Genomic DNA, 19587 nt, shown 5'->3' with positions numbered 1-19587 from the left:
AAAGCACGGTTATGTTTTTGATGATTTCTGAAGGATCATGTGACACTGAAGACTAAAAATGTTACTGAAAATTCAGCTTTGCATCACAGGAATAAATTACATTTCAAAATATATTACAACAGACACCAGTTAATTTATATTGTAATAATACTTCACAGTATTACTTTTTTTACTGTATTTTTAATCAAATAATGCAGCCTTGGTAAGATTAAGGTGATTTTTGATAAAGATAAGATAAGGTGTTTTTTTATTTATTTCAAAAACATAAAAAAATCCTTAATGTTTCCAAACTTTTGACCGATCCTGTATATAAATGTATCTTGACCCCAGCAGCCCCTTGCTGCCCCCTGGAGGTATGAAAGCCCTGCTGTACACCAGGGTGTCTTATGTACTCATTCTCAAGCCTTAATAGCTTTCAAATCACAATTTCTGTTGTATAGTTTTACCAAAACAATTCACACCCAACTGTTTTACCGATGCCACAAAATACAGATCAAAGAAAAATGTTCTTGCAATGATTGATGGTAAAATCCACATCAAACACTTTACTAACTGAATTCCTAACCAGCCTGCTTAATAATGCATCTCAAAGCAAGTTTCTCATTTCCAGAATTCCTCACACGAGGAGGTGAGGCTTCCGTTACCTTCTGCCTGAGGAGCGTGCTGCGAACTCTCCCCCAGAGTCGAGCCCCGGTGCTGGGACCTCTCCTGAGGCCAATATCCACCTCCTCTTCCTCCTCCTGTTTCTCCTCTTCCTCCACTTCACAGCTGCTAATGAGTTCTTCCTTCATCAGTTTACTGCTCACAGCCTTCATTCGACCATAATGCTCTTCACCATTCAGGATCTGGTCCTTATTGCCCATCTTACTCGGGTTCCTCAGAGGAAGCTACTGTTATTGACAAGAAGCAGCAGGATACAGGAACACGAATCCCTCCCCGTTCACAGAAGCACAGTCAAATTCAGATCTCCTATCACAATTGCAGGCTTGCGTTCCATGTGATCCTGAAGCAGTGCGTGTTTTGGTAAAACCGTTCTCATGCTGGTCTGGATGAACCTGTTGTTGTGAATCTTGTCTGCTATAGTCTTGAGTACACACACACACACACACACAGATCTCCCCTGACAGAGCTGTTCCACAGATGGAGCCCTGGGATTAACTACTGAATCTCCACCCACCCTGATGATTACGGCCCAGTGTGACAGCTGAGCTTCCAACAAATGTATTCAAGACAATTTCAAGTGTTTTGCTTGGTGTTTTTTCTGGTTATAGCACTGAAATGTGGCACTTCCAAAGTTTAGGACAATATTATGTTCTTCCAATCGCTATTTATCCTGTTGTAACAATCGTATGAGAAGAAACCGAAGCTTTTAAACCTATACAAACAGGTATAAAGGATCTCGCTTGGAGTGTTTGAAGTAAACAACTACACAGTCTGTTGCCACAAAGGAAATGCTTATGGTTGCCATGGCAACAAATGGTCACGTGATTAAGACAAAAACTTTGATTTGCTGATACAGACCCTCACTCCTCCCATCCGTAATGTCGCACCTGCCCCTTTGGGACTCTGTCAGCGTGTCATGTCCCACTTTCTCTCTGGAGTGCTTCCAACTCTGACGACAATCCATAGTACATTCCCTCTAATCCTTCTCCAGCACAACACCTAAGCAATTCCCCAAGGCCTTCCCTCTGCTGTTTTCTCTGGTGACATGACCACACCACTGCATATGGCAGGATTATCTACCTGAACAACTTACCGGCTTTGTTCGGTTCATTGCATTAGGCATTAAAAATGTAAATGCTTAGTCACTAGCAGATTATATGTACACCGCCTTGTTTTATCCTGGGATGCATGACTAATCTATAAAATCAGTAATAAAAATGATCAACAATTTCATTGCCGATTGCTTGGATTTGTGCAAAGAGAAACAGTTACATCAGTTACATCACTTTACAGAAGTTAAAACGCAGTTCTATGTAGGAAAAAAAACCTTATGAGGCCACAAAGCTTAGTTTCATGTTGGCAAGACTAAGTGCAAATAGCCCGTCTTGTTGGCAGAGGCTATTTACACTAACTCCAACCACTGAGGTCTGGTTGGGTCAGACAAAATTATGGATGATGCTGCATGGACATCAGGAGCAATAGTGTAGGGGTAAGGTGAGTGGCAGAAAGTTTTGACGCAAATCGACCCGTGTTTGAATCCGCCTTTTGCCGAACTCACTCTACTCCTTTTTCCCATCACATATCAGATCAGAAAGGCATTTATTTTCAATAAAAATGAAGAAAATATTTGAAAAGTGGAAATAAAGTGTCTAATGTGTGTTTAATATTAAAGGGTTAGGGATAGGTAGAGAGGGCTTTATTGTCCCAATAAGGCGGGATCCTTTAATAAATATAATAATTTACACTATGTTATTATTGCATACTGTTTAATGTACAATAATGTTCAAACAAACAGTATCTGCCACTATAAGTATATAGCATCTAACTACTATTTACACTTATTGCAAAGAAAATACTGCTATTTTTACGTAGTGTAAATAGAATATTTTGCCATTTAAACAGTGTAAATAGCATTTATCACTATTTGCACTTAGTGTAAATAGCCAGTGACTTAATTTAATTACTTAATTTAATACATCATTTGACTTAATATTTAATATTTTGTTTACTTTGTTCTTAATTGGTCCTTGTCCTAATCAACAGATTAATCAATTAATACAATTGTTTTAGTTGCAGACCAACTAAAATGTACTACTATTACAAAAAAAGTAATGTGAAAGAAAACCTGAGAAATTCCGAAAATCTTAACAACGACTTTCAATAAAACTGCAGTGTTCAAAACAATAAGCTGTTAACTGTCTGGTGTTTGTTGGTGAGATCAACCCTGGGCTCTGTGATCACTGCGAGGAACCACTGCTCAAATGATATGTGCAGTTCACCATCTCAAAGCTCCGTAAAATATTCAAGCATCATATAAAGGTGTCCCTGCATGTGATGAGTGGACATAATGAGCAAGCATACCTGAATCTGTCCCTTAGCCATGATGCGATCCATGTTCTCTCCATCATCCATGCACTGTTTGACCTTACTGTAACACAGCAGTCTGAGGGTCTGAGAGCCCTCCAGCTCAATCTCAAACTCCTGTGAAAAGAGAGTCAGCTTGCATTATAATGTCTTCTCATATTTAAAGCTGCAAGGTGCAATTTCTTCTCAAATAAAAGTAACTGTAACATAATCACTAATATAATTATTATATCTGTCTTTCTAACACTATATAGATTTCATGTTTTTGCAGGTAAGTGTGTGCTGCAGTTCTGACCTCATTCCAGTTTGGCTCTGTGGTGTCTCTGTACACACGAGTTTTTGCTTTGTTCACAAAGTAGCCGAAAGAGTCCACCTCTAGCGTACAGTACAGATCTGAGGTGAGGGAGAGAACAGACAACAAGCTGGTTACATATAAAACCATTTTCAAATATATATATATATATATATAAAACTGAAAGTTATTTTCCAAATAAAGTTAAAGGTAAAAGTATTAGAAGGCAATATGAGCAAAATCACAATATTTATAGCTTAGATATCAAGTATATTCCATGATAGTTATTTTCTAAGTTGTATTTTTTTCTTATGTTATTTTTTTATGATTTACTGAATAAAAGGCTTTATAAATAAAATGTGAAAAAATACAAGATATATATAAAAAATAAGATCAGATTATATATTTATTTAAACTACTGGAGTCGGTATGATTTTTATGTGACCTCTGGAAGTCTCTTATGCTCACCAACACTGCATTTGTTTGATAAAAAATACAGTAAAAACTGTAATAGTGAAATAAAAAATTAAAAAAATGTAATGTAATGTCATTCCTGTGACGGCAAAGCTGAATTTTCTTCAGTGTCACATGATCCTTCAGAAATCATACAAACATGCTGATTTGGTGCTCAAGAAAATTGTCATATGATCACAGTTGTGCTGCTTAATATTTTTGAGAAAACCATGATATATTTTTTCAGGATTCATTGAGGAATAGAAACCTCAAAAGAATAGTGTTTATTTGAAACATAAATCTTTCAAAGAAATAGCATTATGAATGTCTTTACTTTGTCGGTCTTGTATTTTGTTTTGTCACTTTTGATCAATCTACTTTTCATTATAATTATTAATACACTAGATTATTTAATAAACACTGGCTTCAAATCGTGCCTAAGAACAGCCTTCACTGTAACACAGCCTCTCTAAGTCGACCACTGTGTGTGAAGAGCTTTTGGTTTATACGTTCATGCCGTTCAACCCTACTCTACATTAAGGAAGATTATATAGGGGACAAAGGCTATAAGAAACCAGTAACAATAAATGAGCGAGTTTCTTAAGCCAGGCAGCTTCACAAAGAGAGACGGAAATTAACGATGGAAAGTCCGATTTAAGAAGGAACGCAGTGTTCCCTGTTAATCCCCCCGTTCCACAGCTGCTCATAGAAAACTCTGCCCAACAACAGCAGGGAGCATGTCAGGTGTTTTCATGCATGTGCGCACATATTAGGGAGGCATTCAATAATTTAATGATTACTGCGAGCCGGATTTCACTCCATCTAATTGCAACCACCAAAAAAACACACCGCTCCAGTCTCATAAACTAGGTGAGACATTGCGTGCCAGACAACTTACTCGAGCTCTGTTTCAGCCCTGTTGCAGAATGGACAATCACATTCAGAAAGCCATACAGCCCCGTGGATTCATCATCTATTAGGGGAAAAAGCAATTAAAGTCATGACAAGTTTCAGATACACTAGAAAGAAAGACATGCAAATAGTTCTTAACGAAGCAAATAAAAAGGCACTCACCTTCTTTATTGATTGTCAGAGGAACACTGTGAACCGTCTGTAGCTTCACGCAGGAGTTGGTGAGCATCTGCAACTCCAGCGAAGTCAAAGAAAAACTCTTGAAACCTGGGAGAAGACATTCAGAAATCAAGAGAGGCTTGGTCAGTGAAGCCACCAACATCTGAATTTAACTAAGTCACTCTCTCTGAAGGAAAAGAGCAGTTTACGGAATCCCGCTGTGATTTTACTGGAAGCTAGGAAGGTTTCTGTGAGGAATAGCAGCGCTTACACTTTTTCTGCTGCTCCCGAATGATCTCCCTCCATTCTTCTCGCTCGTAATCAGACGAAATAAGGAATGTGTAGCCCTGAAATAAAGAAATAAAACGCACAAGAAATAAGAACTTTTGCGGACGGCTTGTTTGAATTGTCAGTTTTAAAATTGGTGTGTTTTCTTTTTAGACAAATATATTATAGAATTCCAATCTTTGTTATTTTTCAGCTATCTTCCATAACATGAAAATAGAAACAATATTAGTGCAAGTAATTGATGTCAGAATAAAAAAAAATTGGGGAAACTATCCCTTTAAGTTTTCAAAAGTCTTAAAGAACTTTTAAGCAAATGCAAACACAGACTGCAGATTTTTGGTATTGATTCACCTTGCCATTCCTGTTACTGACTCTGAAGGCCATGCATGGAGACATGAGTAGCAGCAGCGATTCCTGTTCGCACAGTTTCTTCCTGAGGCGATCAAGGGCTTTACCTCCTTTACACACTCTCTGAACACGAGATGGGAAACAATTAGCACAAAGCTGACTGTTTGCTGAAGAAAAGCATTTCTAACGAATGCCTTCATCTACCTTTTCTCTCTGGATCTCGTTCTTGATCTGGGAGATCTTGACCTTTATGGAATCTATCTCCTCCTCTGGTATCTGGGGGACCGGGGAGGACTCGGATTCATCAATGGTCTGAAAGGTGACATCAGCTAGCGGGATATACCACTTACAGTCGTACTGCTGCCCCTTCCTAAACATTGGGAGACACAGAAACCAGGGTGTCACATATGTGACAATGAAGATGAGGAGAAGAAAATGAAGTTTAATAAAGATTGACTTGCCCTCCGGTTTGTTTCTTCAATTTGGCGCAAAGCAGCAGGTCGGTGAAGAGGAAGACATGGCGAAGTTTTCGTGCCCCTTCTACTAACTCCACCATAAACTGGTCTCTGAGAAGCTGTCGATTCTTTAAAGACATTAGGATGACTTTAAAATGCATGACAATACTTTCAAAACAATAACTGTCTTATATTTCTATAAAATAGCAGATATCATCATAATAATAACAACACAAGTACTAATAGACCCTTTTCGTAGACTGTGATGACGTGCTTCCATATCGTAAAGCTACTTTTTACAGTTTTGAGAGTGACGACAGATTTGACATTTTTTTCCTCTTCTGAACAATGTTATCAATCTCTCTATTTTTCCCCCTCTTTTATAAAGTCTCAGAAATGCTATTGTGGAATTCTTATATTTGTTGAAGTTTCTGTTCACCACTATAAAAGTTTACCCAATGACGACTTCTGCTTCTGAACTCCGGAAATGTGAAAAGGGTCATCAGAATTTTTTGCAAACCAAAAATAACACTGACACACTTAGTTTCAACTGTTCAACAATAGGGGGCGCTCATGTATTGTTTACTGCCCCATGAAATCAGTGGCAGTCATTATTTTTCCTGAGGCAGAAGGTCATTCAAAGTAGGTGAGGAGGAAAAGCAGCCAATGAGAGGCTCAGACTCATTCACTCAAATGGAGGCATGACACACTTAAGAAATTGCGCTATTGTGGGTGAGTCACGGGAGCTATTTTCATGATAATGATGGCAGCCTGAGGGGGTTTCAACCTCGGACAAGCATGGCTTGATGTGATTTAAAAAAGTGTGCTTGATGAGATGATTCACAAAAGGCAGATATGATGGTAATTACTTACTGTAAATCATATTAGAGAAAAAAGCATCCAAATTTAACTTTTAACGAAATCTACAACGTGTGTTCTACAAACAACAACATATAACACAAGTAGCTAATTTTGTCCTTAAAATTGAAAAAGCTCCTTACGAGATATTCCCAAAAATGTCCATCTCAGGTCAGTCTTTATAACTGGGTGTGTAATGCATTCCTGAGTGACTGAATTTTCCGTAATTGAAGGGTGTGTGACATATGTGAAAGACATCTGCTCTTTTCGTGGCCTTAAACGTCAGTGTGTGTGTGTAGATGCATTCAAAACATTGGCTCTGACCTGTGACCCTGGCATCAGTGAGTGTGTGTTTATCCCTTATGTTTAAACTTGCATTTTTTTACATCAAGATTTGGCCCACATGATATACGGGTACAGAATTGACTTTAGTCGCATTCAGAGACATCTGCTGAAACAGCCTAAGAGGAGATGCAAAACATGGCCATGAACTGGAAATCCATCATCTCGCAGACAATAATTACACACGACATGGACCAAGATGTCCTGTCACAAAGAAACGATAATGCTGGAAAATACAATATTTTCTTTCTGAACAGGCATTATCAGAGCTCTGAATGAAAATGAATACATGCAATTAAATTTATCATATGTTTTTGGAAATGTTTTACCACTAAATCAATTCAATTGGACTTAGAATATAGTGCACAAAAGATATAAGCTACGTGTATGGCACTTTTGTGCATTTGAGTAATTGTTGAAGCTTGAAAGCTTCAGTTATAATACCATGAAATTGTAAAATGGATCTTTAAAGTTTCTCCTTTTGTGTTTTACAAAAAAAAAAAAAAATTATATTCCTTTAATACAAAATTGTTAGTTGGATCCCAATGGAGATACAATTAGATATTTTGGGTCTCTGGCAATGAGTCACAGTAATGATTAATGTTGAAAAATAATATTTTATGATGAATACTTTCTCGTAAGATTGAATAATGAAGTTTTTATTATAGATTTCTTGCAAAGTGATACAAATTTCTTCATTTTAGTACAAATCTTTACTGGAAGAATGATTAATTGAGCTGTTTTGTTCTCCAGTTCAGACAGTCAGACATTCTTTTAATCATTTAAATAATAAATAATCTCTATCTTTGAATTGAATCTCTGTATTTTCTGTAATAAAATGCTTGGCATGTCCAAAAGCCTACAATCAGAGAGTCACTTCCCACACAGTTTTCCAGTAATCTGTGAGGAAGTCTAGTACAAAGTCAGCTGACTCACAAAACAGAGGGGTCAGGGCATTATGCAAGAGTCGGTGTTTGTGTTCATTTTGAAGCTGGGAAGGGTGTTGAGACACTTCTCGTTTCCTAAAATGACCTTTGATAAATAAGGAAGGGGAACAGGAAGGTGGGTGATTATATTGTTGACGGGACCCTTGTAGCGCTATGCAACCGGAGTGTACTAATGCATTTTTGCACACTGATAGCAATCCAAAGAATTACAGTAAAAGAGAATTACAGTAAGGATTTTCCTTCTGACCTGGTCACCTTGAAAACATGAGAGTATACAGATCTTTTAAATTACTTTTCAAGGTAAAAAGTTAAAAACTTTTCTTTTTTTTACAAATATCATATTACTGATGATATTATCATTTAATAAGTTTTTGACCCCCCCACCCCCCATAAGATAAAAACATCATCATAAAAGTGCTGTATTCATGTCATAATTATGTGTTCACTTTTTAAAAAAAATTGATAGATGCAGACAAAAAAAAAAAAATCACATCATTGACCCATAATACAAACTGGCCATATTATATTTGGGCAGCACTGACCTCTCCTTTCTTCACTGTCATAGACTGACGACGGGGTGTGATCTCCTCATTAATGCTGGACAAGAAGTTCTGGGAAATACGGAGGGCGTCCTGTAGGAGAGGGCGATCTGGATGACTGGATGGGGTGTGCTTCAGCAGGTCCTAAATTTAAAGAAACACACAGGCTAATTTAAGGCCTTGTTTCCTCCTGGTATTAAAGGATTAGTTCACCTAAAAATGAAATTTCTGTCATTAATTACTCACCCTCACCTCGGTCCAAACCCGTAAGACCTTCATTCATCTTCAGAACACAAATTAAAATATTTCTGATGAAATCCGAGAGCTTTCTGACACCCCCATAGACAAACATAATTGCCACTTTCAAGGCCCAGAAAGGTAGTAAATACATCGTTAAAATAGCCCATGTGACTAAAGTGGTTCAACCTTAATTTTATGAAGCGATGAGAATACTTATTGTGAAAAAACAAAAACGACTTTATTCTACAATTTCCTCTCTCCCATGTCAGTTTCTGAAGCTGTTCACGTGGGCACCATGACACATGCATGTGATGCTCACGCAGGAGCCAGCCAATACTGAGCTGGCATTATGACGTAGAACCCAGAAGCGCTGCACTGTGTTTACAACGTGAACAGCGTCAAAGACTGACACGGAAGAGAAGAAATTGTTGAATGAATTTTATTTTTATTTTATTTTTGCTAACAAAAAGTATTTTCGTTGCTTCATAACATTAAGGTTGAACCACTGTAGTCACATGGACTATTGATGAATGATGTCTTTACTACCTTTCTGGGTCTAAAATGGTAATTGCACTGCTGTCTAAGGTATAGGGTCTAGGGTATCTTCAAAAATATCTTCATTTGTGTTCTGAAGATAAATGAAGGTCTTACGGGTTTGGAACGACATGAGGGTGAGTAAATAATAACAGAAATTTCATTTTTGGGTGAAACTAACCCTTTAAGATGGATTTTGGTTGATCGGATCACAAGTGGACGACATTAAAATCTGGTGTAAACGGGATCTAAAACCTTTTAAGCTTGTTCACTTTTAACCACTTCCAGAGGTAGTCGAAAATGTATTGGACCGGGTAGAATGCGTTCGAACAGTCACAAAAGGCCACCACCAGGCGTAAACGGGAATGTGTCTCCCTCATCTACTTGTGATCTAATTTACCAAAATGCATCTTAACACCAAGTGTAGATAGGGCCTAATAGTGCAAAACACTCAATTGATTAAATGTGTAATTTAATATAGTCCATGCACTTCCAAATAAAACATGTTGCGTCACTAAGCATAAACACTTTCACTTGAGAAAAAGTCATGATTAGGTGTATGCTCTTTCAGTTTCACTCACATGGAGGACTAGGGTGCTGCGAGTGACGCGATCCACCGGTTTATACAGCAGGGCTGAGAATGAGAACGGCAAAGAAGTGATCAGAATACTAAGCAGTGAAAAAAAGAGAGTAAATGTGGAAGAATTAGTGAATGAATCATGATCTCTTACTTTCTAACGAGTTCTTGGCATTCTGATCTTTACCCTCTTTAGCACTCTTGACTTTCAGATTCTGAAGGTAAAAAGGGAAACAAATACATAAAATATCCAAAGAGGCAAAGATATCAGCTCTTGTTTTGACAGTATAATGTAAGCGCCCTTAAAACTGACCTCTGAAATCTCGGCAAACTGGGAATTAGCTTGACAACACTTTTCGGCAGTTTCCACGGCAACCTTATAGTTGTCCACAAAAGCCCTGTACACGCCGAGCTGGCTGGCCTGTGTGGGAAGATAAAACGACAGGAGAGAGTTAGAGAGAAGGTGGTTTAAAGATAAAAGTCAGAGCTAGAGGCAGATTACTCATGCATGTTACATCGGCTTAATTCTGCTTACAAAGGTAGAGCAGGCAGTTTTACGTGGCATGGTATTAATACCAGCCTGACCCAGCATAAAGACAACAGCACTTAACACAACAGACACATTATGACAATTGGTTGAACTGTATATATATATATATATATAAATAAAATTATAAGTTGAAAACTATTATTATCTAAAAAGATCAAACACACAATAAAGTGTGTCTAAAAAGGACATATTAACAGAGTGAACACACACTGAAACAAAGGAGAAGTGACTTGGGGCAAACGAAGCCAAAATGTTCTGGTGAATGAGCATTTGTGTCGTGAAGAAAAAACACCATTCAAAAGACAACAACTGTGAAATGGACACGTAACAAGCATTTTCCATGGCAACATCTCGAGTGCTGCCAACACTGGGGTAAATAAGAGAAGGACTTGTGATGGGGCTTGTCATGAGACAGAGAGGTTAAGCACTTCCTTCAACAAAGCCATTATACTGCAACTTGGGAAACTTGTGAGCGATCCAGAATATGAGCATCATTACCCAGAGATCAGAAAAAAGACGGATTACATCGTGCTGTTAACTCCGCTCACTGATAAAAGATGAATACTCATTAAAAGAGTGAAAAGAACCATTAAAATGAAAAGAAGCACTTTCTAAAGACTCTCCTCTAGTGAAGTGTTCTGAGGACACATCTTCAGTGCCATGGCAAAAAGTGTTTTATTTTACTTGAGCTGTGAATGGGAGTTCTCAGTTCATATTGAATGTGATAAACACTTGAAATAACGTAATATCATGGAATAATGTCAGGAAAAGTCTATCGGTGTTTACCAGTTCACAAACAAATATGAGCCGTTTCATTTTAGTGAGTCAAAAACATACAGCTTGACAGTGTATTATGATTCACGAACAAATATGAGCCAATTCATTTTAGTGAGTCAAAAACATAAAGCTTGACCAGTGTATCTTGATTCACAAACAAATGACTTTTATGAGCCGGTTTATTTTAGTGAGTCAAAAACATAAAGCTTGACCAGTGTATCTTGATTCACGAACAAATGACTCTTATGAGCCGGTTCATTTAAGGGAGTCAAAAACGTACAGTTTGACCAGTGTATCCTGATTCATGAACAAATAACTCTTTTGAGCCGGTTCATTTTAGTGAGTCATAAAACTTAACCAGTGTATTCAGATTTTTAATTTATTTATGAATTATTTAAATTGAATTGAATTGAATTGAATTGAATTGAAATCCTTCACTGAACAGAGTGGTTACTTTATCTACATCTGACTCACTTAATGCAAGTTATTAGTATAAGTATATAAATGTAGTGAAGGGTGGACTAATTTCTGTAGGAAACACTGGCCTGAACCTATTCATTACAATATGAAAACAACATCTGAGCCAATTTTTGGACTAAACTTGTGTAAGGAGTCAGGGGAGTAAATCCCATGGCATGAGAGTTGGCGGTCCACAGGGAGAGGGAGAGGGCAAGGGAATGCCCAGCAGTGAGTGGGTTTCCAGGGCAGACACATGGACTCCTACACTATGACATCATGCATTCTGGGAAACAGAGCAGACACTGGACTCACTGTCCACTGAAAACTCTGTGTGACCATGTCTCCCAGTGGGATTTCCTGTTTATTTACCCCTCTCTGTGTAAAACACACACACCCTGGAAGAGAACTGTCATTTCAAACACAAACACACACATACGGTCAGGAACATGGCATATTCCCCCAAATATTTCCCCTCCATGCAAACATATCTAAATGCACAAAGATAAAGGAACAAGCCACAAAAATGCTCCGTTTTACATGTCACTAATGCCTCAAATAATAACAAAAGGTATTTGCAGCTAACAATATAATCATTGTGGGATTAACAATTAATTCAGCCTTCGGCCACACTTCCTCAACCCAAATGCCTTTATATTTCAAAGAAGAGATGAATGTCAAACAACACCTAAATTCACAGCTACAACCATGGCCGTGGATCCCAGAAGGGATGGTGATAAGTTTCTAACCCAAACCCCAACTGTGGAAACATCCGAATTTATCTGGTGGAGTGGAGCAGATCGACACCATGCAACAGTTCACTACATAGTTTTAATTTACGGCTTTCAAAACTGTACGTTTTGTTTTATAATATCACGTATGTCTGGGCACAAGATTTAGTGTTTTCACTACATCTGATTTTCACTTTATTTTCACTTTTTCATACAATTGCAAAGGTGATGTATGGAAGCAGAATTATAAGAGCTGCAGCATAAAACATAAAACATAAAAGGCTGTGTGTATTTGTTAAACAATAGAGTAAGATATTATTACAATTTAAAATAACTGTTTTCTATTTTTATATATTTTAAAAATGTAATTTATTCCTGTAATGGCAAAGATGAATTTTCAGCATCATTACTCCAGTCTTCAGAGTCACATGATCCTCCAGAAATCATTCTAATATGCCGATTTGATGCTCAACCGATTTGATTAATATCAATGTCGAAAGAAGTTGTGCTGCTTAATATATTGTGGAAACCATGATACTTTTTTGTTCAGAATTCATAAAGTTCAAAAGAACAATGTTTATTTTACACATATAGATATTTTGTTACATTACAAATGTCTAATAACATTACATTATAATGCATCCTTTGGGAATCCTTTCTTTCAAAATAATCTTACTGACTCTAAACTTTTGAACGGTAGTGTATAAAGTGGTAAAATACAAGAAACAAAGTCACAATTCAGAGATATAATGTGAAAGGCAAAAAGACGGTGAAAAACACAGATTATTATTTTATTTTTAATGCTCCTTGTTCCAGGCAAAAACATGTAAGAGGTCTTCAATCAAAACATCCATCCCATGAAAAAACAGTTTCATAGCTTAAAATAGATCGTTTTGATATTGTCGGATCTGCAAAGTTACAAGGAAAAACATATTTGCACATGACTGTCTCCAGAGCAAGAAATTGACGAATAGTTATATATCATCATTTAATAGCTGACATTTTTCTACACTGGATGTGAGCGTTGCGTCGAAAGTAAGAATCCATTATAATCACTGACGCTGTCTACACTGGATATACAGATGCGAGCTCAGTTTCTGACATACTCCACACACTTGAATCTGTCGAAAATAGGACAAATGGAAGAGAGAAAGAAGGTTCGCTTTTACGCATCGGAAACAAGAGGATGGTTTATTTTAATGGCGTCCTGGATCATGTCGGAGGATTATATGTTTGTCCAGAGCATTTTGTTTTGTAAACGAGGCACAGTGTAACGGTAGCCTGACTACGTCAGACTTCGTACTTCCGCTCAATTTCATTTCGCTTCTGTACTCAGTCTGAGACAGCGTCATAGCTTTCCGTTTTCCTCCGGCCTGAAAACAGCCGGGCCAATCAACGAACAGAGGGCGGGCTGAGAGCCGTGACGTAGACGCTGATTGTACCGTGGATGCGTAGATTTACTTCACATAATCTGCAAAAGTCGTTCACAGCCATGTTCACTCCGGTATTTCGCTCGATGGTTTTTGTTTTCGCATCATACATGTGTTTACAGTAGAAGTTAGATGCGGCTGAGCATGCGCATAACACACACCATAACCAAACGTTATGTGATTGGCTTACGGGTAACCAATGATTTTAAACTTCAGTCAAGCGCCCCCCCGCGAGAGAGAAAACACTTCTCTATTATGCCATTCCAGACTCTGTCTACGAAGCAAAGCGAAGTAGCAGAGTTTGGTATTACCAGGCTAGTGTAACGGAGGGTTCGCAAAGAAACTTTTGTTGATGATCTGACAGCAGCTGCATCTCCAACCCGTAAGTAAATGATTTTATAATGCTCTGTCTGTAAATGACAGTTTTACATGAATAATGTTTTCAAAACACTTATTACTCACATGCAATAGCAAGTGGGTGTTGATACTGTTTCCTATGCAATGACTTTAGCCATCATGGCCGTTTACTGACAAGCCTTAAAGGAGCCGCCCCATAAAAACTGATAATTTCAGACAGAGGGTCAGAAAATAAGAATTTTTCTGCATATAAATACCTTTATTGTGCAAAAAAATAAGTGAACCTCAAAAAAATCTGCAAAGAAACTTTCTAGTTTGTCGTGAGATCCGGCTACAACACCTTAATACCTTTCAACCCCAGCATTTTTGACCGCAGCCCCACCGTTATAAGAGCAAGACCCCCTATCTGTTTTACATGCAGTCGTGTGGCTCTGAAAAGCTTTAATCTGCACAAGCGTCAAGTCCTGCGGGCGTCTATAAAGATGGGGGTAAAGTTTCAGTTTCCACAGCTAATTGTGCCGAGTGGAATGATGTGGCTGTTGCTCGTGAAGCTCACTAAACCAGTTATCAAAGGAAATTTTCCTTAGGGAGGACCGGAGAGACATGCTTTGATGATGACTGCGTTTATAAACCGTCTCTAAAAATCTCTCTAGGGTGGTCTGACAGAAACATCATGTATGGATTACCTAAATTAGACACGTGCATGTGGCAGCATCAAGTTACACCACAATTCAGTTCAATAACAGTAACACTGGCATATTATTAGATGATAGTGCATTATGAACCAGTGATTTCAATAATAGTGCATCTGGTGGGTGGTTTGGCCAAAATCTTGTAATATGATACAATTTCATATAATATAACAGTTTTGCTGGAAACACAAATGAATACAAAATTCAATAAAAATGCTTTTTTTTATAGAAAAAATGAATCGGTGTCAAATGGCTTATCGGTTGCTATCAGAGATTTATTAATTTATTATTATTTAATTGTGCATGCTCTTTTCTTCCATTTTTACTTTTAGATTACCTTTGTGTCATCTAATGTTAATCTTAAATAACATTAAAAATTTAGGAACATTGTTATCTTTTGCAACTCTCATAATAAATAATACTTTATACTTCAAGTTTTCATACTGTAAAATATTGTGATGCCTAAGTTAATACACTTGTAACATTTAAAATGACCAATTTTAGGTTTTAATGTTTTCTTTTCATTTAATTAGACAAAATAGTACAGTGTTTCAATATCGGTCATTTATCGGTTGTCTGTCATTACATGAAAATAATTACTGAATGAAATGCTGAATTGTTGCATAATAAATCCCCTAATAACTTAAAAATGATTTTAATATCTTCTAAATCTTTTTTTTTTTTTTTTTACGTATTAAATGCAAACCAAAAGATCCAGCATGAATGCTGTGTGTTTTATATTAAACAATATTATACAGTACTGCTCACCAGTTTCTGGAAGAGGTCACCCACACATTGATGGTGGCTCCACTGTTGCACTCTGGGTAACAGGCCATCATAAAAATCTTTGTGGATCTCATGGAGCTCAGGCACTTTGAAGAAAATTGTTTCTATCTGCTGGAGGGTTAACATGGGCTGTGAAGTGGTGGCAGCAGCTTTCAGAGGCTTCATAGGCTGTAATAAAAAAAACAGGGGGTCAAAAGGTGGTCCATGTGCTCCCATTTGTAACCATCTGGGTGCAGTGCAATGTGCAAAGCTCAACACCACTATAACGGTGATCTCTGACCCTCTTTAGTGAGTAAGCATGCAGTAAATCAGTCCTGTATTACTCACCAGTAAGAGCGCCTCCAAGTGGTTGAGATAGGCTTCCTCACTGGCCAGAATCCCTGATAAAACCCATTTCCTCATCTCCAGCCCTTTTTCGACATCCAGCTCCGACTAGGAATGTCCAGGGTGAGAGTGGAAAGAATGAAGAAAGTGCCCATTACAAAAGCCTTTAGGGTTCAGCCAAAAACACACATTCCAGTCTAAAGGCCCTAGGAATTCCTTAGCAGGGTAATCCTCATAAAAACCTAAATCCTATCCAATACAGCGCTCAACTATAGACTACATAATCCCATATATTGATAGGAACCATTCCAAAGAATAAAGATAAAGGATGCAGAGGACAAAAGTTCAGCGCATACACACATTTGCATAACCACGGATGTTAAAAGACCCTTAACCTGAAGCAAAAGAACCGATATAAAAATTTAGGCTGATTATTTTGTTCATGTTTTTTGCTAACAGTTGATAAATGGATGATATTAAAATGTACACTTTCAGTATTGTGTCTAAATAAATGATAAATAAAACACAAAGAACTAAAATCAATCATTTTAAATGCTACAGGTGAATTTAGGCATCAAAATATTATAATACAGTATGAAAAATAAACTGAATTATTAAAAATGTGTGTAGTAAAATACAGCAATTGAATTGTAATTTTGTCCTCTGACAATATAAGGATGAATTGGTTGTTTTACATAATATTTTTTTTACAACTTTTTTATATTATTCTACTAAAAGTCCACCAAATGCACTGTTTAATGTAATAAAACGGAATTAATTGCCTTTGTTTAAATATGATCATCAAAACATTATAATACAGTATGAAAAATAAATATGCATTTTGAGATTTAATAATGATGACATTAACATTAATTATACATTGAGCATGTATATTTAAACATCCAATATAGCCTATTTGAAAAAATATATATAATAATAATAATTGGCCAATAATATGGTAACAATATTTCATGCAACCCTAATGATAAAAAAAATCATAAAAAAACAACAACCTTTTTAATGACAAAAACATTTGAGAGAGATGTTTAAACACCATGATATCATGAAAGCAAATGCTAGTTCTCTGTATATCAATGTCCCTTACTGATTTCGCGGACTCCAGGGACCCTGAGGTCTCTCTAATGCTTCGACCCTTTAGGTGAAGGCGAGGAGAGGAGTGGGAGTCATCCGTGTAGGATGCAACGTCAGGCTGCATACGCTGGTCCTCCCCTCGAACGCCATCATAAACGTATGCTGGAGGCGGGGTCCCGCTAAATGGGATGTCTGCAAATAGAGACAAGAGGAGTCAGGGTATCATACTTGACTTAGAAGTGTAACATATGATTTTATTCACTTTGAAATCATATCAATAATTCAAAATAGAGTTAATATACAGTATAACAACAATAAAATATTAGTACATAATATAATCTCCATTGTCAATAAGTGGCAAGCACTCAAACATGGGTGATATCTTAATAAATCTTAATTTTGAGTGCCTGAAATAATCAATACATCCTTCATCAGGCAGAGAGTCTCATATATCTCTTATCTCTTAATGTAATCCACACAGAGGACTGAAACCTTAGCCAAAAAGACTTACCGCCTGAGCTTTTTCCTCTTAGCAATAAAGACCTTGACATATAATTGAAAGCAACAGATATTGTCTGCCAAGCGAAGACAACCAAAGCCGTAAGGAATTCATCACCCATTTCACATTTATTCTTGGAAACATTATCTACCATCTCTCTAAATCACAGCCTCAATTAAGCCTCCTGTTCATTATTAATGCATGACGCTGCAACTGAATTATTAAAAATGTGTGTAGTAAAATGCAGCGATTGAATTGTAATTGTTTCCTCTGACAATATAAGGATGAATTGGTTGTTTTAATTTTTTATTTATTTTTATTTTTATTATTCTACTAAAAGTCCACCATGATGCACTGTTTCATGTAATACAACGGAATGAATTGCCTTTGTTTAAACGGACTCTGGGAAAAAGAGAGGACTTTTTTTTAATAAGCATGAGCAAACATTTTCTTCATATGATCTGGTTGCTGCCGTGACAGACTGAGTATTTGTTCCACACCTCCAGGGAATACCACTGATACTAACCAAGAGAAAGAGTTTAAGAGCGAGTCAGTCAAGTAAGTCGAGTCAGTTCTTTGTTATTCCTCGAGCCTGACACAACTAATGAACAATGGAAGACTAGAGGACTTCATGCATGCCTCTGTCCTGACGGAGACCCTTTTACTGCCACTGAAAAGACGATCTGCAAGTTAGAAACACGCCAACTCACTGGCGGAAATGTGAAACTGAAGTCAAAGCAGTCCATTTAGGAGAAGACTGACACAACCCCATTGAGCAGAAACCAAAACCTCTTAATCACTCAAATAGCAATGAATAATTCAACACCATTGTTCTTGTTTTAATTACCATTGATGAGGATTAAGGGCTACATGGATGAATAGCTGCATTAGTGATGCCATTTTAATATACTGGGCATGTTTAGATTTAAAAATGAGGAGTTGCTGAGCTGAAACCAAACAAATGCACTTCATACTGCCTAAATATACAACACAACTGTGCTCATAGGAACAGTTCACCCAAAAATGAAATCGCTTTTCCATAAAAGAAACGCATATTAGCTAAATTAACCAGGAAAAATTACAATATCATGTTTATCATATACGGCGGCGGCTATCATTCACATCAGCTGTGATTCATAGACTGCAGTGATTTGAGACATGATGAATCCTCATAGACAATTGTGAGTTATCCCTCTGTCTGTATTTGTAAAGTAAGTTGTCTAAAAGCAGTCATTCATTTCCTGCAGTCTGTGAACAGCTCAGCACCAGTGAGATGTCCAGACGCAAGCATATCGACTATGTGTCTGTCTTATCTGGTGTCCTGATCAGCTCAAATAAGGCAAAGTCTGAAGCTACAGTCAAGAGCTCTGTAGATGTACACAAAACACGTACACACACACACACACACACACACACACACACACACACACACACACACACACACACACACACACACACACACACACACACACACACACACACACACACACACTGGAAATCAATACTGAAATCCACTCTCATTGATCCCTCACAGCTCTTGCTCTGTACATAGTATGTTTCAACTAGAGTTGTCACGATATGATAGCTTCAGTAGCCAGAAGCAATACCACTGAGATTTCAATAACAATATCAATACCACAGCAAAACAAATACGTCAGTGAGCACAGTCCTTAGTTTAAATGTTAGCCTTTAAAAGGGCCGTATTATGCCCCTTTTTACAAGATGTAGTATAAGTTTCAGGTGTCCCCAGAGTGTGTCTGTGAAGTTTCAGCTCAAAATACCCCACAGAAAATGCACTATACCATGTTGTAAATTACCATTTTTGAACGGAAGGAAAAACATACTGTTTTCGTGCATGTATCTTTAAATGCAAATGAGCTGCTGCTCCCCACCCCGCTTTCCAGAAGAGGGCGGAGCCTTTA

At 37.4% G+C, this 19587-nt stretch overlaps 1 protein-coding gene across 2 annotated transcripts in view; it reads right to left on the bottom strand.

Moving 5' to 3' along the window:
- The window catches only part of LOC309512081 (breakpoint cluster region protein), a 47340-nt gene that overhangs the window by 9048 nt on the left and 18705 nt on the right, over positions 1–19587 (bottom strand). For both annotated transcript variants that reach the window (XM_082187486.1, XM_082187487.1), the window contains 15 exons: positions 17180–17358; positions 16078–16182; positions 15733–15918; positions 10285–10392; positions 10126–10186; positions 9976–10028; positions 8624–8764; positions 5937–6062; positions 5684–5845; positions 5483–5602; positions 5115–5190; positions 4847–4951; positions 4671–4745; positions 3323–3420; positions 3025–3144 (listed from right to left, as the gene is read on the bottom strand). In XM_082187486.1, coding sequence (XP_082043612.1) covers positions 3025–3144; positions 3323–3420; positions 4671–4745; positions 4847–4951; positions 5115–5190; positions 5483–5602; positions 5684–5845; positions 5937–6062; positions 8624–8764; positions 9976–10028; positions 10126–10186; positions 10285–10392; positions 15733–15918; positions 16078–16182; positions 17180–17358 — 1715 coding nt within the window. The remainder of the gene's footprint in view (positions 1–3024; positions 3145–3322; positions 3421–4670; positions 4746–4846; positions 4952–5114; positions 5191–5482; positions 5603–5683; positions 5846–5936; positions 6063–8623; positions 8765–9975; positions 10029–10125; positions 10187–10284; positions 10393–15732; positions 15919–16077; positions 16183–17179; positions 17359–19587) is intronic.

The sequence above is a fragment of the Leuciscus leuciscus genome (genome assembly GCF_965113295.1).
Source record: "Leuciscus leuciscus genome assembly, chromosome: 13".
Lineage (NCBI taxonomy): Eukaryota > Metazoa > Chordata > Actinopteri > Cypriniformes > Leuciscidae > Leuciscus > Leuciscus leuciscus.
This window is presented reverse-complemented; position numbering and strand designations above follow the sequence as displayed.